This window comes from Typopeltis vanoorti, chromosome 21 (genome assembly GCF_054136105.1).
Source record: "Typopeltis vanoorti isolate ZY-2024b chromosome 21, IOZ_Tvanoo_1.0, whole genome shotgun sequence".
In the NCBI taxonomy this organism is placed as follows: domain Eukaryota; kingdom Metazoa; phylum Arthropoda; class Arachnida; order Uropygi; family Thelyphonidae; genus Typopeltis; species Typopeltis vanoorti.
This window is the reverse complement of record NC_143569.1, coordinates 31,783,358-31,798,123: the sequence shown is the minus strand read 5'-3', so window position 1 is coordinate 31,798,123 and position 14,766 is coordinate 31,783,358. Positions and strand designations below refer to the sequence as shown.

The window sequence follows — 14,766 nt, the reverse complement described above, 5'->3', positions numbered from 1 at the left end:
ATCTTAAATAAATCCTCGATAGATGTTCGCTGAAGAAATTAAATCACTGCTGTAATAAAAAGGATAAAATGATAAACTATAAAAATAGAATATATGTATTGCTTGCATTAAAACTAACTTATCAATATACAATTTACTCAAGTAGAATTTATTTAAAATTGAAAATTTAATATGATAAAAAGACACTACAAATTGCACCACTGACTGCGATGGTAGTTAAATATATGCGAAAAACAGCCAAGTTTTTGTTCATCGCACAAAACAGTGGTGTTCGAATGTATTACAATGTGTATGTGTGGATCTGGAGTTGGCTAAAATACTAAACTTCATCAAACACTGGGAAACTACTAATTGATATATATAATAACCGAACTGTGAAAAATGAGACCAATACAGTGAAATAGATGGTAGAACTGTATTAAAACGAACACCTCACAAAGGGACTCTGAATTTTTAATATTCAAAAATAACTAATCAGAAAAATATGCAGTGATGTATATATATATATATATATATATATATATATACACATATATATATATATATACATTCCGGGCAATGATATTTATTCTGTTGTATATGATTTCCTGTATTTTAAGCTGCAATATTGCATTTTTATGATATCTGTAATCTTTGTAACTGACTTTTTATGTTTGCTTATATTTATTTTATTTATTTCGTCGACTACAATTCAGGTATTTAATGTAATGCCATCTCTTCAGGCTGATTTAGGCATTTGTCATGAATTATAGAAATAATAAAAATAACACTAACTGAAATATCTAAAAGTTTTCATGATTTTTAATTATCAAGTGAATAATTTTTAAATTTTTTGAATGTCAGTTATGCTTTAAAAGGAAAATACCCAAAGCAGAGTATGATCACGCCGATACCCGAATTTCTTCCTTTATACGTTTTGCAAAATATTGCATAACTGGCTTTAAATCAGTCGTAGTTTCTAACAAAACTGAAAATGATGTACTTGTGTTTATACTTGCATTAAGTTCGGTTTCAAATAATTAGGACATATACAAGCACTACTTACCAATATTTCTTTCTTCGCTTAGCAGCACGAGACCATACACTACTAGAAACAGTAGACAGTTATGGTTTCTTCCTCCTAGCGTAGACATGAAGCACAGCATTACATGCGTCTTTTGATATTTGCCCATCGATGCCCAAAATTAATAATGTAATCCACCGTCAATGATCTGTTCCTAATGTAATAATGATACTCCAAATTTATAAACAAACACAGAACCACCAACAAGAATGAACATGAAGCACTATATCCTATGTTCTTCTACAACTCTTCGAAGTACAATGGCGTTATTACTGTTTGTCATGGAGTAAACCACGACGGAATCGCCACCTGGTGTTATTAATTGGTTCTAAAGTTAGTGAAAATACGCAAACAGAAAATAAGTCCAAAACATTGTTAATAATTCTTTTATTGCAACCAATTATGTAGAGTAAAACAGAAATAAATCAAATACCAATATATTGATTCGGAATAATTTTTAAAATATTATTAAATGAGGCATAAAACTATTTTCTAGCCATACCATGTACGAGAAGATGGATAGTTTTGGTTAATCGGTCACCAACACCATTACTTGCTTCACAGATGTAAACGCCTTCATCTGTTTCTTGGACTGCTGACAAAGTGAGAGAACCATTTGAAAGAAATGAATGATCTAAAGTCTTAGAAACACTCCCTTGGGTCTCACTATTCCCTAAACAAAAGTAAAACTAATAAACAGAAGCCTTTCTATTTATTAGCAAAAATGAAAATCTCGTTGAAAATTTATTTCAGCTTTCACATAAGTTTTGAAAATAATAATTTATTCAGTTACGTTATTATATGGAAAATGAATTATACAATGAAAATACATTAGTTTATGGATTTCGCAATTAATATTCACGAGATTTTCATTTTCGCAAGAAATGGTGAAGAACAAGGACAAATATTAAGGTAAGGAGAAAGAGAGAGATGTATAGTAATAGACTACGCATATCTTTGTTTTAATTGTTCGCTAAATCTAAACAAGGAATACTTTTACATTGATATTTAGATTCACTATATATAATAGCATAAATAGAGCACTTACTATTCAAGGTGACATTAAATTCTGTAAATTATTAATTGTAAATTAACAATATCCGCCGTAAATTAGCAAGTTATTTTTTAACCAATAAAAATGCGAGTCCATTTTGATAAATCATGAAAACTGACGTAGAAGAATTTGATAATTGAGAGGAAAAAATTTACATATTTTTTGATCTGAGATTGAATGCTTCCCAGGACGACTACTTTTTGTTGGCTGATATTCCTTTCTTTCTTACTTTCTTTTCTTGTTTTCTTTTCCTTTTTTTTTTTTTTGGTTTGAAAATCTTCTAATATTCTAGAAATCTTAAAATCATTTAATGAGATGATATGTTGGTACTGTTGAATTAGGATCACTTGCTAATTCAATTCTACTACTTGAATAGACTGATACGAATACTTAATATTAAATGAAAGTACAATAAAGCAATATAATTTAATCCACAGAACCTTTAGTAGCACAGTCGATAACACCGCATAAAAATATGCATCGAAATCCTATCTAGAGTTCAAAGAACATTTATAATAGTTTTAACTCGAAACGAGACAGAGAATCTTATACGGTGGTGACACAATACTTTTCCTTCTGAAATTTGTTTTTCTACATGTAAAACCGACAAACCAGCCAGAGAACACACCAACGGTTAACACACAGCAGACTATGAACCGGTCTTATTATCAAAGTTATGTTTATAAGAAGCCAAGTTACTTTGCCTTAACAAACCGAAATCATTGGGCACAATATATAAACGAATGATATATGCACGTAAATACAAGAAAGGTATTTAATTAACCAAATTTTTCGGTCTGGAAATAGCAGACCATCTTCAGTGGTATTAAAAGAACAGTTTTAAAAAAATACAAGCTAGAATACTAACAATAGATCGTTAAAAATAGAACATGCGCGCGTGATGTTATATCACTAAGTATTAAGTATAAAACGGAATATTTTGAAGTAGAGACATGATTGAAAAAAAAAATTAATGAGTAATCTTTATTAGACTTTCTCAGATTTTTGATATAGATATACAGTCATTACAATTCAGGTTGGGACGATGGAGCAAAGCCTCTACGCTTTCCTTGAACAAACGTTCAAGGAAAGCGTGGAGTAATACCACTGAAGATGGTCTGCAATTTCCAGACCGAAATATTTGGTTGGTTAATTAAATATCTTTCTTGTGTTTACGTGCATATATCATTCAGCCTTATGTCACAAGTATCCTTAAAACAACATATATAAAGGAAATATCGAGATGGATATTTTTTCCTGCTAATGGTTTATAGAAACAACATATAAAACAGAGAACAAAACTGTTATTCCTCAGTACCTGAAGTGAGAAATATGAGGCGAAATTTCTTCGTAGGAAGAAATTTTTTTTGTCATTGTTTGTCATTTGTTGAAGGAACTATTTATATATTTGTAGCATCCGCATTCATAACAGGATGAAAGTAGATAGCACGACAGCATTGTGTACGCTGGCCAAAAGTTAGCCTTGGATAAGCAGGAAGTTCTACTATGGAGTCCATATATGGTTTCGCCATATGCTTCAATAAGCAGGATGTCATACTAAGTGACAAAAACTACCTTGTAGTTATTTTTATTTATTTTTAAAACCAATACTATATCATTACCAAACTTATAAGCTTACTAGTCTTGCAAGGGTTTTTACAAATTTCCATAATATGGCGGTATAGCAAATTACAGCATGTGTGGTAAAGTAATTTTTCTTCACATTGCCATATTCTGGCATATACAAAACAGATTCTGGCATAAACTAAGCATTGTAACCTGTCTTTATTCCAGTGAACTTTCTACACACTTTTATCTCCTCTATTCCATAAATTAGATTAGTAAGAATTCAGTAGTCTAGCACGAGATTGTTCAGGGGCCATCTTGAAAACTATTTATCAAGAAGCTAAAACAAACAGATCACTGACGGGCGAATTCAAACCGCTAATTTTAATGTTTTAGTTTATTAATATTACCCAGAAGTCATAGTTTTGCCAACTACTTATTCTTACAATTTGCTTAGTTAATTTCACATCTAAATCATGTTTAAATCTCTTAATGTTTTAACACAGAGTTGGGTAAAAGTTTAAGGATTTCATACCCAATATAATGAATAGATCTACCTAAAAATTAATATGAATCAATATTCCATAATTTATTATTATTTCTTAACATCAATATCTTTGCACTAAATTTTATCAGTAGTAAACTAGTAACATCTTATTTTTTTATTTTACATATTAATAGTGAGTAAAAAATAAATAAATCCGCTAACGCCAAAAGAAGTATGCGAGATCATTTAGCCGTAACTGATGGCTAAACTCCAACCTAATAGTGAATTATTTATTTTATTTTCATTTTTGCTTTTATTTTATTTACTTATATGTTTTTTTTCTGTTTTCTACTACAAAAAAGGCTTCCTTTTTTATTGCAGTCAAGAAAATAAAACAATCCTTAGTTTCTTTATAAGAACCCACAAGTAAATTGATTTTTATAATAATTTTTACAATAAAAAGATTTATTATTTCGATAAAACTGCATAACTGATCCAATAAAATCTGCTTTTAAAACACTCTCAGTTCAATTTTATTTCACAGCAATACGTAGAACAACATGAAAAGGAACTAAAGTTGTAAAATTGTAAGTTCATTATCATCGTCATATTTTTTTTTTTCAAGTTAATCGCAGTTTTCCAGAATTATGTGAGATACGTAATTAAAGCATCACTCTTATAAGACATCAACCGACTATAATCTTTGACCATATATTTCAGAAAAATGGTTAGACTCGAAATATTGCTATGAGCTATGACGTGACTTAACACAGTGTTGCTGATTTTCACGATTTTACTTAAATCATAAAGTCTAGAAATTTCTTCTTGAATGCATACTGTTAACAGATTATACTGTTCAGAACTGCCACTATATGGCAGCACTATACATGATTGCGATGCTGCTCTGGATCGAGCTATACCTCTAATAATAAAATTTAAAAGAAAGACGTTGTTTTGAATCTGTATATTAATACAACCAGCTGTTTAAAAATTATATAATTGCAATTTCATTTCAATTAATGAAATTCGTACATTGAAAATCCAACTAATAAGCCATTTTCTTACCTGGAACTCTACTCCAGAGTATTTGAGGACGCGGAGAACCAGTTGCTTGACATTCAATTACAGCTAACTGACCAACTACATATTCTGCATCTTTTGGTTCTTTAATCCATTTTGGAGAAGCTAGGAAGGAAATTTCAAAATAACATCTTAATCCAAACTTTTAAATTTTCATTATTCAAAGTGTTTAATTAAGACTGAAATAACTAAATATTCAAATATCATGAAAGTAATATCCATTAAAACTGCATTACTGTTAGTTAAATTTCGAAGAAAACATATTATTAAATGCTTCTTAAGTGAAAAATTAGCAACTTACCTTTAATAACTAAAGCTGCAGAAAAACTATCTTTACCGTGAGCGTTGCTAGCTTCGCAAGTATAATTTCCTCCTACTTTGGAGTCTATTATATCAATAACTATGGTTGAATATGTGTCGTGAGTGTTAACTTTGATATTTGAATATTTTTCTGCCCTTGCTCCATCTTTATACCATATGAACTGGAGCGGTATCTTTCCTTTAGTGACAGCACACACAGCAGTCGCCCTTTCGCCTGTGCTAATCGAGGCAGGCATTGTAAAAGGCTGTATTCTTGGCTTATCTGGAAGACAGCATAAGAATTAAGTGAACCTTCAATGCCAAAAGTCATCGACAAGCCATGTTAAACCATTACAAAAACTAGGATTTACTAAATTATGTATTTTTAGATACAGCAGAAATTTATATTTCTAAGATTAACAGATTCGTAACTGTATAACTCTTTTGACTTTTGTATGCTTTTATTCCGGTAAGCATGTGCTTTAAAAATTAAGATAAAAATTCATTCCCCAGCTAAGTAAAAAATATCGCTTCAATTAACGGAGACTAGAACTAAATAGGCAATGATACTTTTTTAAAAAATATATTAGCAGGCAATTAATTCTTGTAAATGTTATCAAATAATTGCAATACATAACTATTTCACTCTGTCAATTTTGTTACTCAGATATTATTTTCCGATCTTTATGAATACATTGTTTAGAATAATAAATATATTCGTACTTTTATATTCATATTCCAATCTAATTTTATATTTATATTCCTTTTTGGATACCCAACAGAACTATCTGAAATATTTTTTTTATTATTTTTGTATGGGGTTCCTACTTACCCATGAAACGTTGTGAACTTATAGTACATTAGTACATTTGGGTGGGATATATATTTTGTATATTATTATTATTATTATTATTATTATTATTTTGTATTTTTATTCATTTTTACCTGGTCGGGAAACCATAATATAGAGACAAAACATGGAAAATTTTCAAGCCACTTCAGGCCTCCAATAAACAGGTATGAGGTCTCACACTGGGAAATCAAAGTCTTACACCACATAAGGTATGTAGTGCACGAATATAATGTTTAATACAGGAAAGACGATACTGGGCAAATATCTTTGTCACTGGTGAAATTGGAACCCGTAGCCTGTTGAAGAGCGGATATGCTAAATCACTCGGCCGACCAGGCTAGACAACTTGTTTCTAGTAAGATTATCAGTTTTTTTAGCTGATCAACGACCATAATAATCAAGCAAACTAAAGCTATTTGAATTTCGTATATCGATCCAACATAAGAAACAGAAATACCTGTTTACTGATGCATGCATGTTAAATCTATGAATTAAGATTAATAATATAATACATAATGACTGAAACCGAAAGAACAGATGCGTGGCTATAACAAAAACACTCTACAAAAATTCCTGGAATTTGGATGAAAACATGTATTAAAAGCAAATCACTTAATCAAAACGCATTTACTTACAATAGTGGTATCTTTCTGGATAGGACACGTGTACTTTTTCCAAGCAGGTTTAATTTATTAGGGAAATTTTTCATTCCAAGAAGAATTTAGGTTAATAAAGGTTCTTCTCATATGAAACAAGGCATCGAGCACTAAATAAACTGAGAAATACGGAATTTGGAGAGTGAAAATTGGGAATGTTGAGAGCAATGGGAAATCACTAAGTATAATTTTACGTCCCGAATTCAGATGAAATACCAGTCATACAGTAACGAAATCTATTATAAAAGCCTAAACGTATTAAATGAGATTATGTTGATTAAAGTACTTAAAATCTAAGTAACTCCGTGCTTCATAACCAGATGGTATATGGTTTTCTTCGACCACTGTGCGATAGATCATCATCCTGACTGGAGAGCGAAAGGTTTTGAAAAAAAAATGTACCAGGCTTGGTCTCTAGAGTAGGACTATCTAACTTACAGTCATAACAAATTTATTTAATTTTAATTTAATTTCAACTAAGAGATATCGTAATCCATACAATATATATATTACTGTGGGTATCATGAGGAGTAAATAATTCGGGAATCCATTCCAAATTACAAACATGGCACTTTTCCAGCCACTTTAGTAATCCGGCAATGATCAGAATGTTATAAAGATCAAATCGGTCATTTAGCAGAAAGGTATGATACTTATAACAGATAACTTCTCGAGTTATGTTATAAATGTTAGTATTTTAAGATAAATCCTTGTTTTAATATTACAAATGACTTATTAAAGTAGAGCAAAAACAGAGTTCTACTTACCATCATCTACTGTTCCACCCATATGAAGTCCTGACACAAGAAGAACGACCAGAGGTTTCAGGCATACTCCAATAGCGGCAGCTGCACGCATAAGGAAGGCCGTCATGTTTACGTCAACACAGGGAGAGGATGAAGTTAGTTTTTTCTAGGTTTATCAGTTAATTTCCAATTTAGAGACGTGTATTATAAGCATGCTTCGGTAAAAGGCTTTTCAAGGAGCTAATGCAGAACATTTATACCTGTTTAATAAATTTCAGAGGTCTGGCTTAAAATCGTTTCGCTACCTACATAAATGGCGTTAAACACTAGTCATGTACAATGGTCTACACTGAAGCAAGCGACCTTCAGCGGCTATGTTGTGAACTACAAAAAATAAATGAGATACATCAGCTTCACGCGACAACCGTCACTACTACAATGGAATGATCTACAGATTCATGGAAACCATAAAAAATAATTATACACCATAAGTAATATAAACATATGATAAAAGTATAGCATATGTCTCAATATGAACTAATTTTTTCGTTGAAGTTTGAAAGATTTAGAAATAGAGACATCATGTTTCTTTAATGTCAACGTAATTGAAATAAACAAAACACACGCAGAAGAATTTTCTGCAAGAATGAACATATCTTTATTTGTCTTTCTTACCATGTACGAACAGATGAACTAATTTTGTTAACGATTCTCCAACACCATTATTAGCTTCACAAACATAAGTTCCAGCGTGATTCTCTGTTACGGATGCAATATTTAATATTCCACTTTTGGAGAGATCCTGTTGGAGATCTATCTGTCCTGTTGAGGTTTTCCCTTAAGAATTAAAAGAAAGATATTAGTTTAATTGTTAATAATGATATATAGATTTAAGATAAACTGTAATTACTTATTTAATAAATGTGTCAAAATTATAGTTTACATTTGGAAAAATATTTATATAATTTTGGATATATTAATAGGATAAAATTATTTGCAAAAGAAAATTACGAGTGCAAGATATATATTAATTCCCATTATTATATTATAAAAGGACATGCACATAATAAGACTGTTGAATTATTTAATATGACATAGTAAATTTTAATGGTTAAACATTTAAATCCAGATTGAGTCAAATTTACACCATATAGTGATGGTAAGGATAATTTATAAATTTTGTTTAAAACAACCTCATATGATAAACTCTTTTGTATAATTTATTTTACTTCAATTAATAGTATCACAAGAAACGCCACTTTTATTTATGGCCTATACATTTTCAGCAGAATTTAGAAACTATGATGAGTCCTTACATTTTAACTCTCAGACGCATGCACTTATATACTAAATAAACTATAGTGCGCACGGCAGAGCACGAAAGTCATTATTAAGCGAGCGACACGTTTACATCTTTTGAATTTTATATTTTACCTTAACTTATAATATACGAAGCATTACTAATATATTCCTGTCTCATTGTAACCTAGAAAAGATTCAAATATGCATCTGAGTGCTAAATCAAATAGTAATCTACCTCTGATTACTGCTTAATTGTGATTCCTAGATCAGAATCAGTTCAGTCCGTGATGTGAATTACCTTCAGTTTTTTTCCAGATTACTTGAGGAAATGGAGACCCTTGCGCATTGCATTCAAGTATAACTGACTGTCCGACAACTGTTTCCTGATCGTGGGGTTCTTTCAGCCATTTCGGCGATGCTGAAAGAATAATTAATAAGAACTTTGAAATATGACTCAATGATTTGTGAGAATCTCAGTCAACCGAATCTCATATCAACACACACACACACACACACACACACACACACACACACACACACACACACACACACACACACACACACACACACACACACACACACACACACACACACACATACATACACACACACACAAAAGATAACGACGTAGATGATGCATCCCTTAAATCATTCAAAGAAAGTTTAGGAGTTTACATTAGATAAAAGTGCTAGGTTTTTATGCAAAATTAGAACTTTTTTTTTTTTTTACTAAATTACCATTGTTACTCACTACTACTACTTGAAATGCTATGTACGAGTTTTGTTTTCAATTTTTGTATATGGTAGAATTTAAACAAATGCCATAAGTTTTCAAACACAAAATTTAAGCTAATTTTTCCTTATTTTTCGATACTTAATAGGATAAGAAATGATCTTTCTTTAATAGTCAACTTTCAAACGTAAAATTCAAATTAAGAAGCACATTTCTGTTTCGAAAAAAAAATGAAGTTCCATGTCATAGCTAAAAGAAACATTGAGAAAATTTCGAAAATAGGCAAATTTTGAAGTTATGCTATCGAAGAGGGAGTTAATTAAGCAGAAGCCTTGAAATTGGGGATCTGAATTTCACAATATTTTGATCTATTTAATTAGCATAACGTTCATAGAATTTATAAATTGATGACACCATTACATGGAATCTGCTATTGAACATGATATTGTCAAAATGGTCGAGGAAAATGAATAAATAAATGCAAAACTCGATTATTCTTACAGGGCATACGAGAAGACTATGGAGTGCTTCATTTTATAAAGCAAAATGTCTGAAGCAAATAAATTTATTGATAATAAAATAATAAAATTCTTAGACATTTAATGCATCCAGGAATGAAAAATATTACCAGGATCTGAGAAATTTAAAGACCCATTGCGAAAAATTAAACTTTCTAAAACGTATAAAAGTTCAAAGGAAGATATAAATGTAAAAGTAGCATAATCCAAGCGGAGATAGAAGATAATATGATAAGGATGTCTCCCAGCAGAAACCATTTCTAGAATTTGGAATGGATTCCAAATTCTGAAAATTAAATAAAATAAATCGTGTTCAGAATTTTTGCTTAATTTAATACGCTATACTTCTAAACACAAAAATGAAACTGCAAAGTTGGACATGTGTCCATCACTGTACATTGTATAAAGTGAGGAATGCACACAATTAATGGATAAGGAAGTTATGAAACGTTTGTTTTTAATTTAAAATATGATCATACATTTTTATCACCTTGAGTAAATGCTGAAGACATATGGCTGTTTATACTTTGTCATCAAAATGTTTTCCGGCCCGTGAACACACACGGATCTACAATCATAATATACATACTTAATCCCTCACTAGGAGGGCTCAACCAGTTCTAAGAAGCGGTCGAGGAACGAGGGGGGGGGGGCAATTCCACACGAATAAATAAAAATCAAAATGTTTTGCGAACAAAGTTAAAAACTGTAGCTTAAGGAGGGAAGGTTGTCAATAAAACTATTTTTTGGGATTCATCTGTTTTAAGTTTTTAAAACAGCTGAGTTAATTACAAAAATATACGATTATTGAAAATTAAGTTTCCCCTAGACTAAATCAGAGTGCCGCTTTCAGATATGGAATGTAATTGAGCTATAAATATTAAGCCACTTTGCAAAGTTGAAAATGCTGGCAGCACGTGTAAGTTCAACTAAATACACAAATCCCTCTTAAATAACGAGAAAACACAATACCATTAATAAAGATTATGACATTGAAAATATATATCAGCATTTATTCCATGTATATTTAAGGAATGCACCATTCTACAATAAAGGTTGGTTTAAGCAGGAATAAGGAGAAGAAACAGAAAATAGGAATAAGAAACAGGACAAAGAGACAGAAAATAGAAGAACGAGTAGAAGGATATTTTAATTTATGGAAAACATATGGTTATTAATTTAATTACACAGATTACATGGGCTCATGACACTTAATAAAAATTGCAAAAGAAGTAACCTGCACAGTATATGAAAGATACAGTAACAGATTTAAGAGGAAAAGTGGAGATTAGTAATTTGTGAATAAGAAACATTCTGAAACTATTATTCTTAGGAACATTTCCTCAAGGCGATCAGGTATAACACATATGTCTTGGCTAGACAGTATCGGGTTCGCAACCATCAAGGACAAAATTTATTTTTTCTCCCATAATTACCAGGCGGTATTGAGAAGCTCATTTTGGAGTGAAGTAATAAGATCTCGACCTCTACAAATCTGCATGCTTTTCTCCCATAAAGAAGCAAGAAAATCTGCAGTTCCAAGCATTGGTTCACTCTATATTAATGCAACTTAGAGTGATATTTCCTTTCTGTCAGCAAGCAGAAAGCGAGCAGAGACTGAACAGCTTAAACGAGCTTCGTAAAGTTGCAAAAGAACTATAGAAAATGAGATATAAAGATAAAGAATATAAAGAAAACAATTACAGAAGTTAGTGTTAAGGCTGGTGAAATATGACGTTGTAGAGAGAGAGAGAGAGAGAGAGAAAGAGAGAAAGAGAAAGAGAGATCACCTTAAGTTGAATGCTAAGACGATGAAGAGAAGCAAAGATGATGATGATTAGAAGAGCAAAAGATTTGGAAGTACAAAAAATGCATAGATCATTAGACGGTTACAGTGCTAAGGCAGCGAACAAAGACGGTTAAAAAAAGAGACTAACTGTTTAGCCTTAAACTACAAGTATGGAGCAATGATAAACAAAAACATTTCAAATTTTATGACATAATTCTAATTTCCAACAAAGTAAAGAGAATATAAAAATGTCAGAGAGGTATGCAACAAAAATATTCTTGCTCTCAACTTAAAAAATAAGAAATTAAACATGTGAAAAGTTAAGAATAAAATGTTACGGAACATTTTATTCTTAGTGAAAAAACGGAAAGGAAACTGGAATAAACATGTTTTGAGAGAAAAGAGATAAAATTATATAAGATTATAGTGAAATAATTACCAAAAGAAGGAAAAAGAAATCAAATCAAGACGACAGAAGAAATCACGTGTATGGGTTTGGTGTGTCCAGTGCAGACAAACAAGAATGAATGAATGAAACGAAATGGAGAAATGCGAGGAAGAATTTTGAACAAAAGTGGGTTGCTACAGTTAACAAAAATAACCATGAATCTAAATCTACGAAGTGATAAATAGAATAATTATTAATTAAAATCACATATCTTACCTTTCACCATAAGTTCTGCTGAATATCTCCCTGTTCCTATAGAGTTGTTTACTAAGCACGTGTAATTTCCACCACCATTTGCATCCACAGGATCAATAACAATAACACTATGGCTTTTGTGGTATACTATGTTAATTCCTTTTATTGTGTTTGCGTCTTTTCCATCTTTCAGCCAGAAAAAAGAAAAAGGAGGTTGTCCTCTTTCAACAAAGCAAGTGATACTTGCCCTTCCCCCTGTTTGTATTGAAGGAGGAAAGGAAAATGGCTGAACCTTTGGAACATCTAAAAGAAAACAAAAATATTAATAAAGATGAAGAGTAGCAATTTATCTGCAGAACGTTATTTCTTTAACAGTTGATAAAATGTACAATTAGTAATAAGTACTAACTCTCTGTGAAAATAGAGTTCAAAAATTAAACCGTTCCGAATATCTGATGGACTTACTTTTGTATGCTGCCTACTTTAAAATTTCTGCTACAACCTATACTGAGCCAAAAGTCATAATGTAAAATTAACAAAAACAGCAATATTACTATTCAGTGGCCAAATATATAAATCAAATACATGATCGGTGGAATTGAAAAAAACTGCCATGCTCTTCTGTGTATATGCTTTGAAGAGAAAGCTAACCCACGAACAAATTGCTATTAAAAGCACACATTAACATGATTTTGACATTTCTCGTTATTTAAAAAAATGTGATTTATTTTTGGATATTTCATGCATTTTTGTTATGTTCATTACATTCACCTCATTGCTGTTTCACGCATTTCTATTAAGTTCATTACGTGCAACGCGAACGACACGATATTAATATTTAAATAAAAGTAGGTGATATAAAAACACTACCAAAATCCATAAGAAATTATTAAAGAAATAAAGTTCTGCTTTCTACTAATAATATTCGCTTTTGTAATATATTATAGATTTCATAAGCCATTGCAAAAATGAAAAGATCGTGCACTTACCAGCATTGTTTCCAATGGCGCTACCCAGCAATGAAATATACAGAAAGCTCCTGCCGAGTAACTGGAAGCAAACATTTACGTCCATGTTGTATCTCCTTCTTCTGTGATGGAAAATATGGTCCTACAAAAACACCACGTTCTTTCTGAAAAGCAATATTTTACTGAGTTGATCATCAAACTTATTGGTTTAGGTTTATAAGTGTATATACTCCGGGATTCTAAATTCACTATGTATTCTCCAACCAAGTATTAACTGTGGTCTGACAGCACCAATGGCGAAGAAGGTACACATACAGACTTTTCCTACGAAGTTGGACAAGCAACGCCACATAGTGGTTGACAGAAACATTAACGAGTAAAATATTGTACGCAGTTTTCTTTATTAAATGTAATTCGAAAAAGCTGTAGTCTATAAGATGTACATATCAAAACCATTGTAAAGTGAGTAGATTTGAATGTATAGGGTGTTTCATAATTCGAATATAATTTCAAGTGAATTTGTATATTAAATTGTAATATGTACTATGTTTTAAAGTGTTTCTCGACTACAAGCTTGAGAGAAATGTCAAATTTTTGAAACGGTGTGAATACAGTTTGGTTGGAAATGCAAAGGTGATGTTTGCGTCTTTTCCATCTTTTTAACCATTTTTTTTTTCATCTGTTTAGAGAAGAGGTGAAATGCTTTTCTTTCATTATCACTGCTCAGAGTACATATATTAGGATACTATGCTATAAATATACTATAATATACATTTTAAAAACCTTTTAATGGGTTATATTGAAGATGACAATAATCGATTCAAATGGCTCTGTATATTTGCGAACAAGAACTTTTGTCAAAGTGTATCCAAAATAAGAGAAACGTGTATACTGTTGTAAATATAAATATACTTAGAATACAATATTACGTATTTTATTTAAACACACAACAATCGATATCAAAATCTCTTTTCCATTTCAGATAACTTCGGTTGTAATCAAATACTA

At 31.0% G+C, this 14,766-nt stretch overlaps 3 protein-coding genes across 3 annotated transcripts in view; all 3 read right to left on the bottom strand.

Annotated features, from left to right (window-relative positions):
* The window catches only part of LOC150094712 (hemicentin-1-like), a 45,862-nt gene extending 44,690 nt beyond the window's left edge, over window positions 1-1,172 (bottom strand). The window contains exon 1 of the mRNA XM_090411644.1: window positions 1,046-1,172. Within this exon, the coding sequence (XP_090267770.1) occupies window positions 1,046-1,172 (127 nt within the window). The remainder of the gene's footprint in view (window positions 1-1,045) is intronic.
* A 376-nt stretch (window positions 1,173-1,548) lies between these two features.
* On the bottom strand, window positions 1,549-7,936 carry LOC150094711 (cell adhesion molecule Dscam2-like). Its single transcript, XM_090411643.1, has 4 exons — window positions 7,827-7,936; window positions 5,552-5,833; window positions 5,236-5,355; window positions 1,549-1,736 (listed from the first exon to the last, which is right to left on the bottom strand). The coding sequence occupies exons 1-4, from the start codon at window positions 7,930-7,932 to the stop codon at window positions 1,549-1,551; spliced, it is 696 nt and encodes a 231-aa protein (XP_090267769.1). The 5' UTR covers window positions 7,933-7,936.
* A 188-nt stretch (window positions 7,937-8,124) lies between these two features.
* Window positions 8,125-14,766, bottom strand: part of LOC150094710 (hemicentin-1-like) — a 39,501-nt gene continuing 32,859 nt past the window's right edge. Inside the window, exons 14-17 of the mRNA XM_090411642.1 lie at window positions 12,812-13,093; window positions 9,406-9,525; window positions 8,481-8,642; window positions 8,125-8,189 (exon numbers count right to left, since the gene is read on the bottom strand). Of these exons, the coding sequence (XP_090267768.1) occupies window positions 8,125-8,189; window positions 8,481-8,642; window positions 9,406-9,525; window positions 12,812-13,093 (629 nt within the window). The remainder of the gene's footprint in view (window positions 8,190-8,480; window positions 8,643-9,405; window positions 9,526-12,811; window positions 13,094-14,766) is intronic.

What these genes read in the sequence shown, in the direction of transcription:
- LOC150094711 (XM_090411643.1), bottom strand. Translation starts at nt 7,932, where the DNA reads ATGACGGCCTTCCTTATGCGTGCAGCTGCCGCTATTGGAGTATGCCTG. An exon ending in GGGTGGAACAGTAGATGATG is followed by an intron (nt 5,834 to 7,826) that starts GTAAGTAGAACT and finishes GCTGTCTTCCAG; the next exon opens with ATAAGCCAAGAATACAGCCT. An exon ending in ACTCTGGAGTAGAGTTCCAG is followed by an intron (nt 1,737 to 5,235) that starts GTAAGAAAATGG and finishes ACTTTTGTTTAG; the next exon opens with GGAATAGTGAGACCCAAGGG.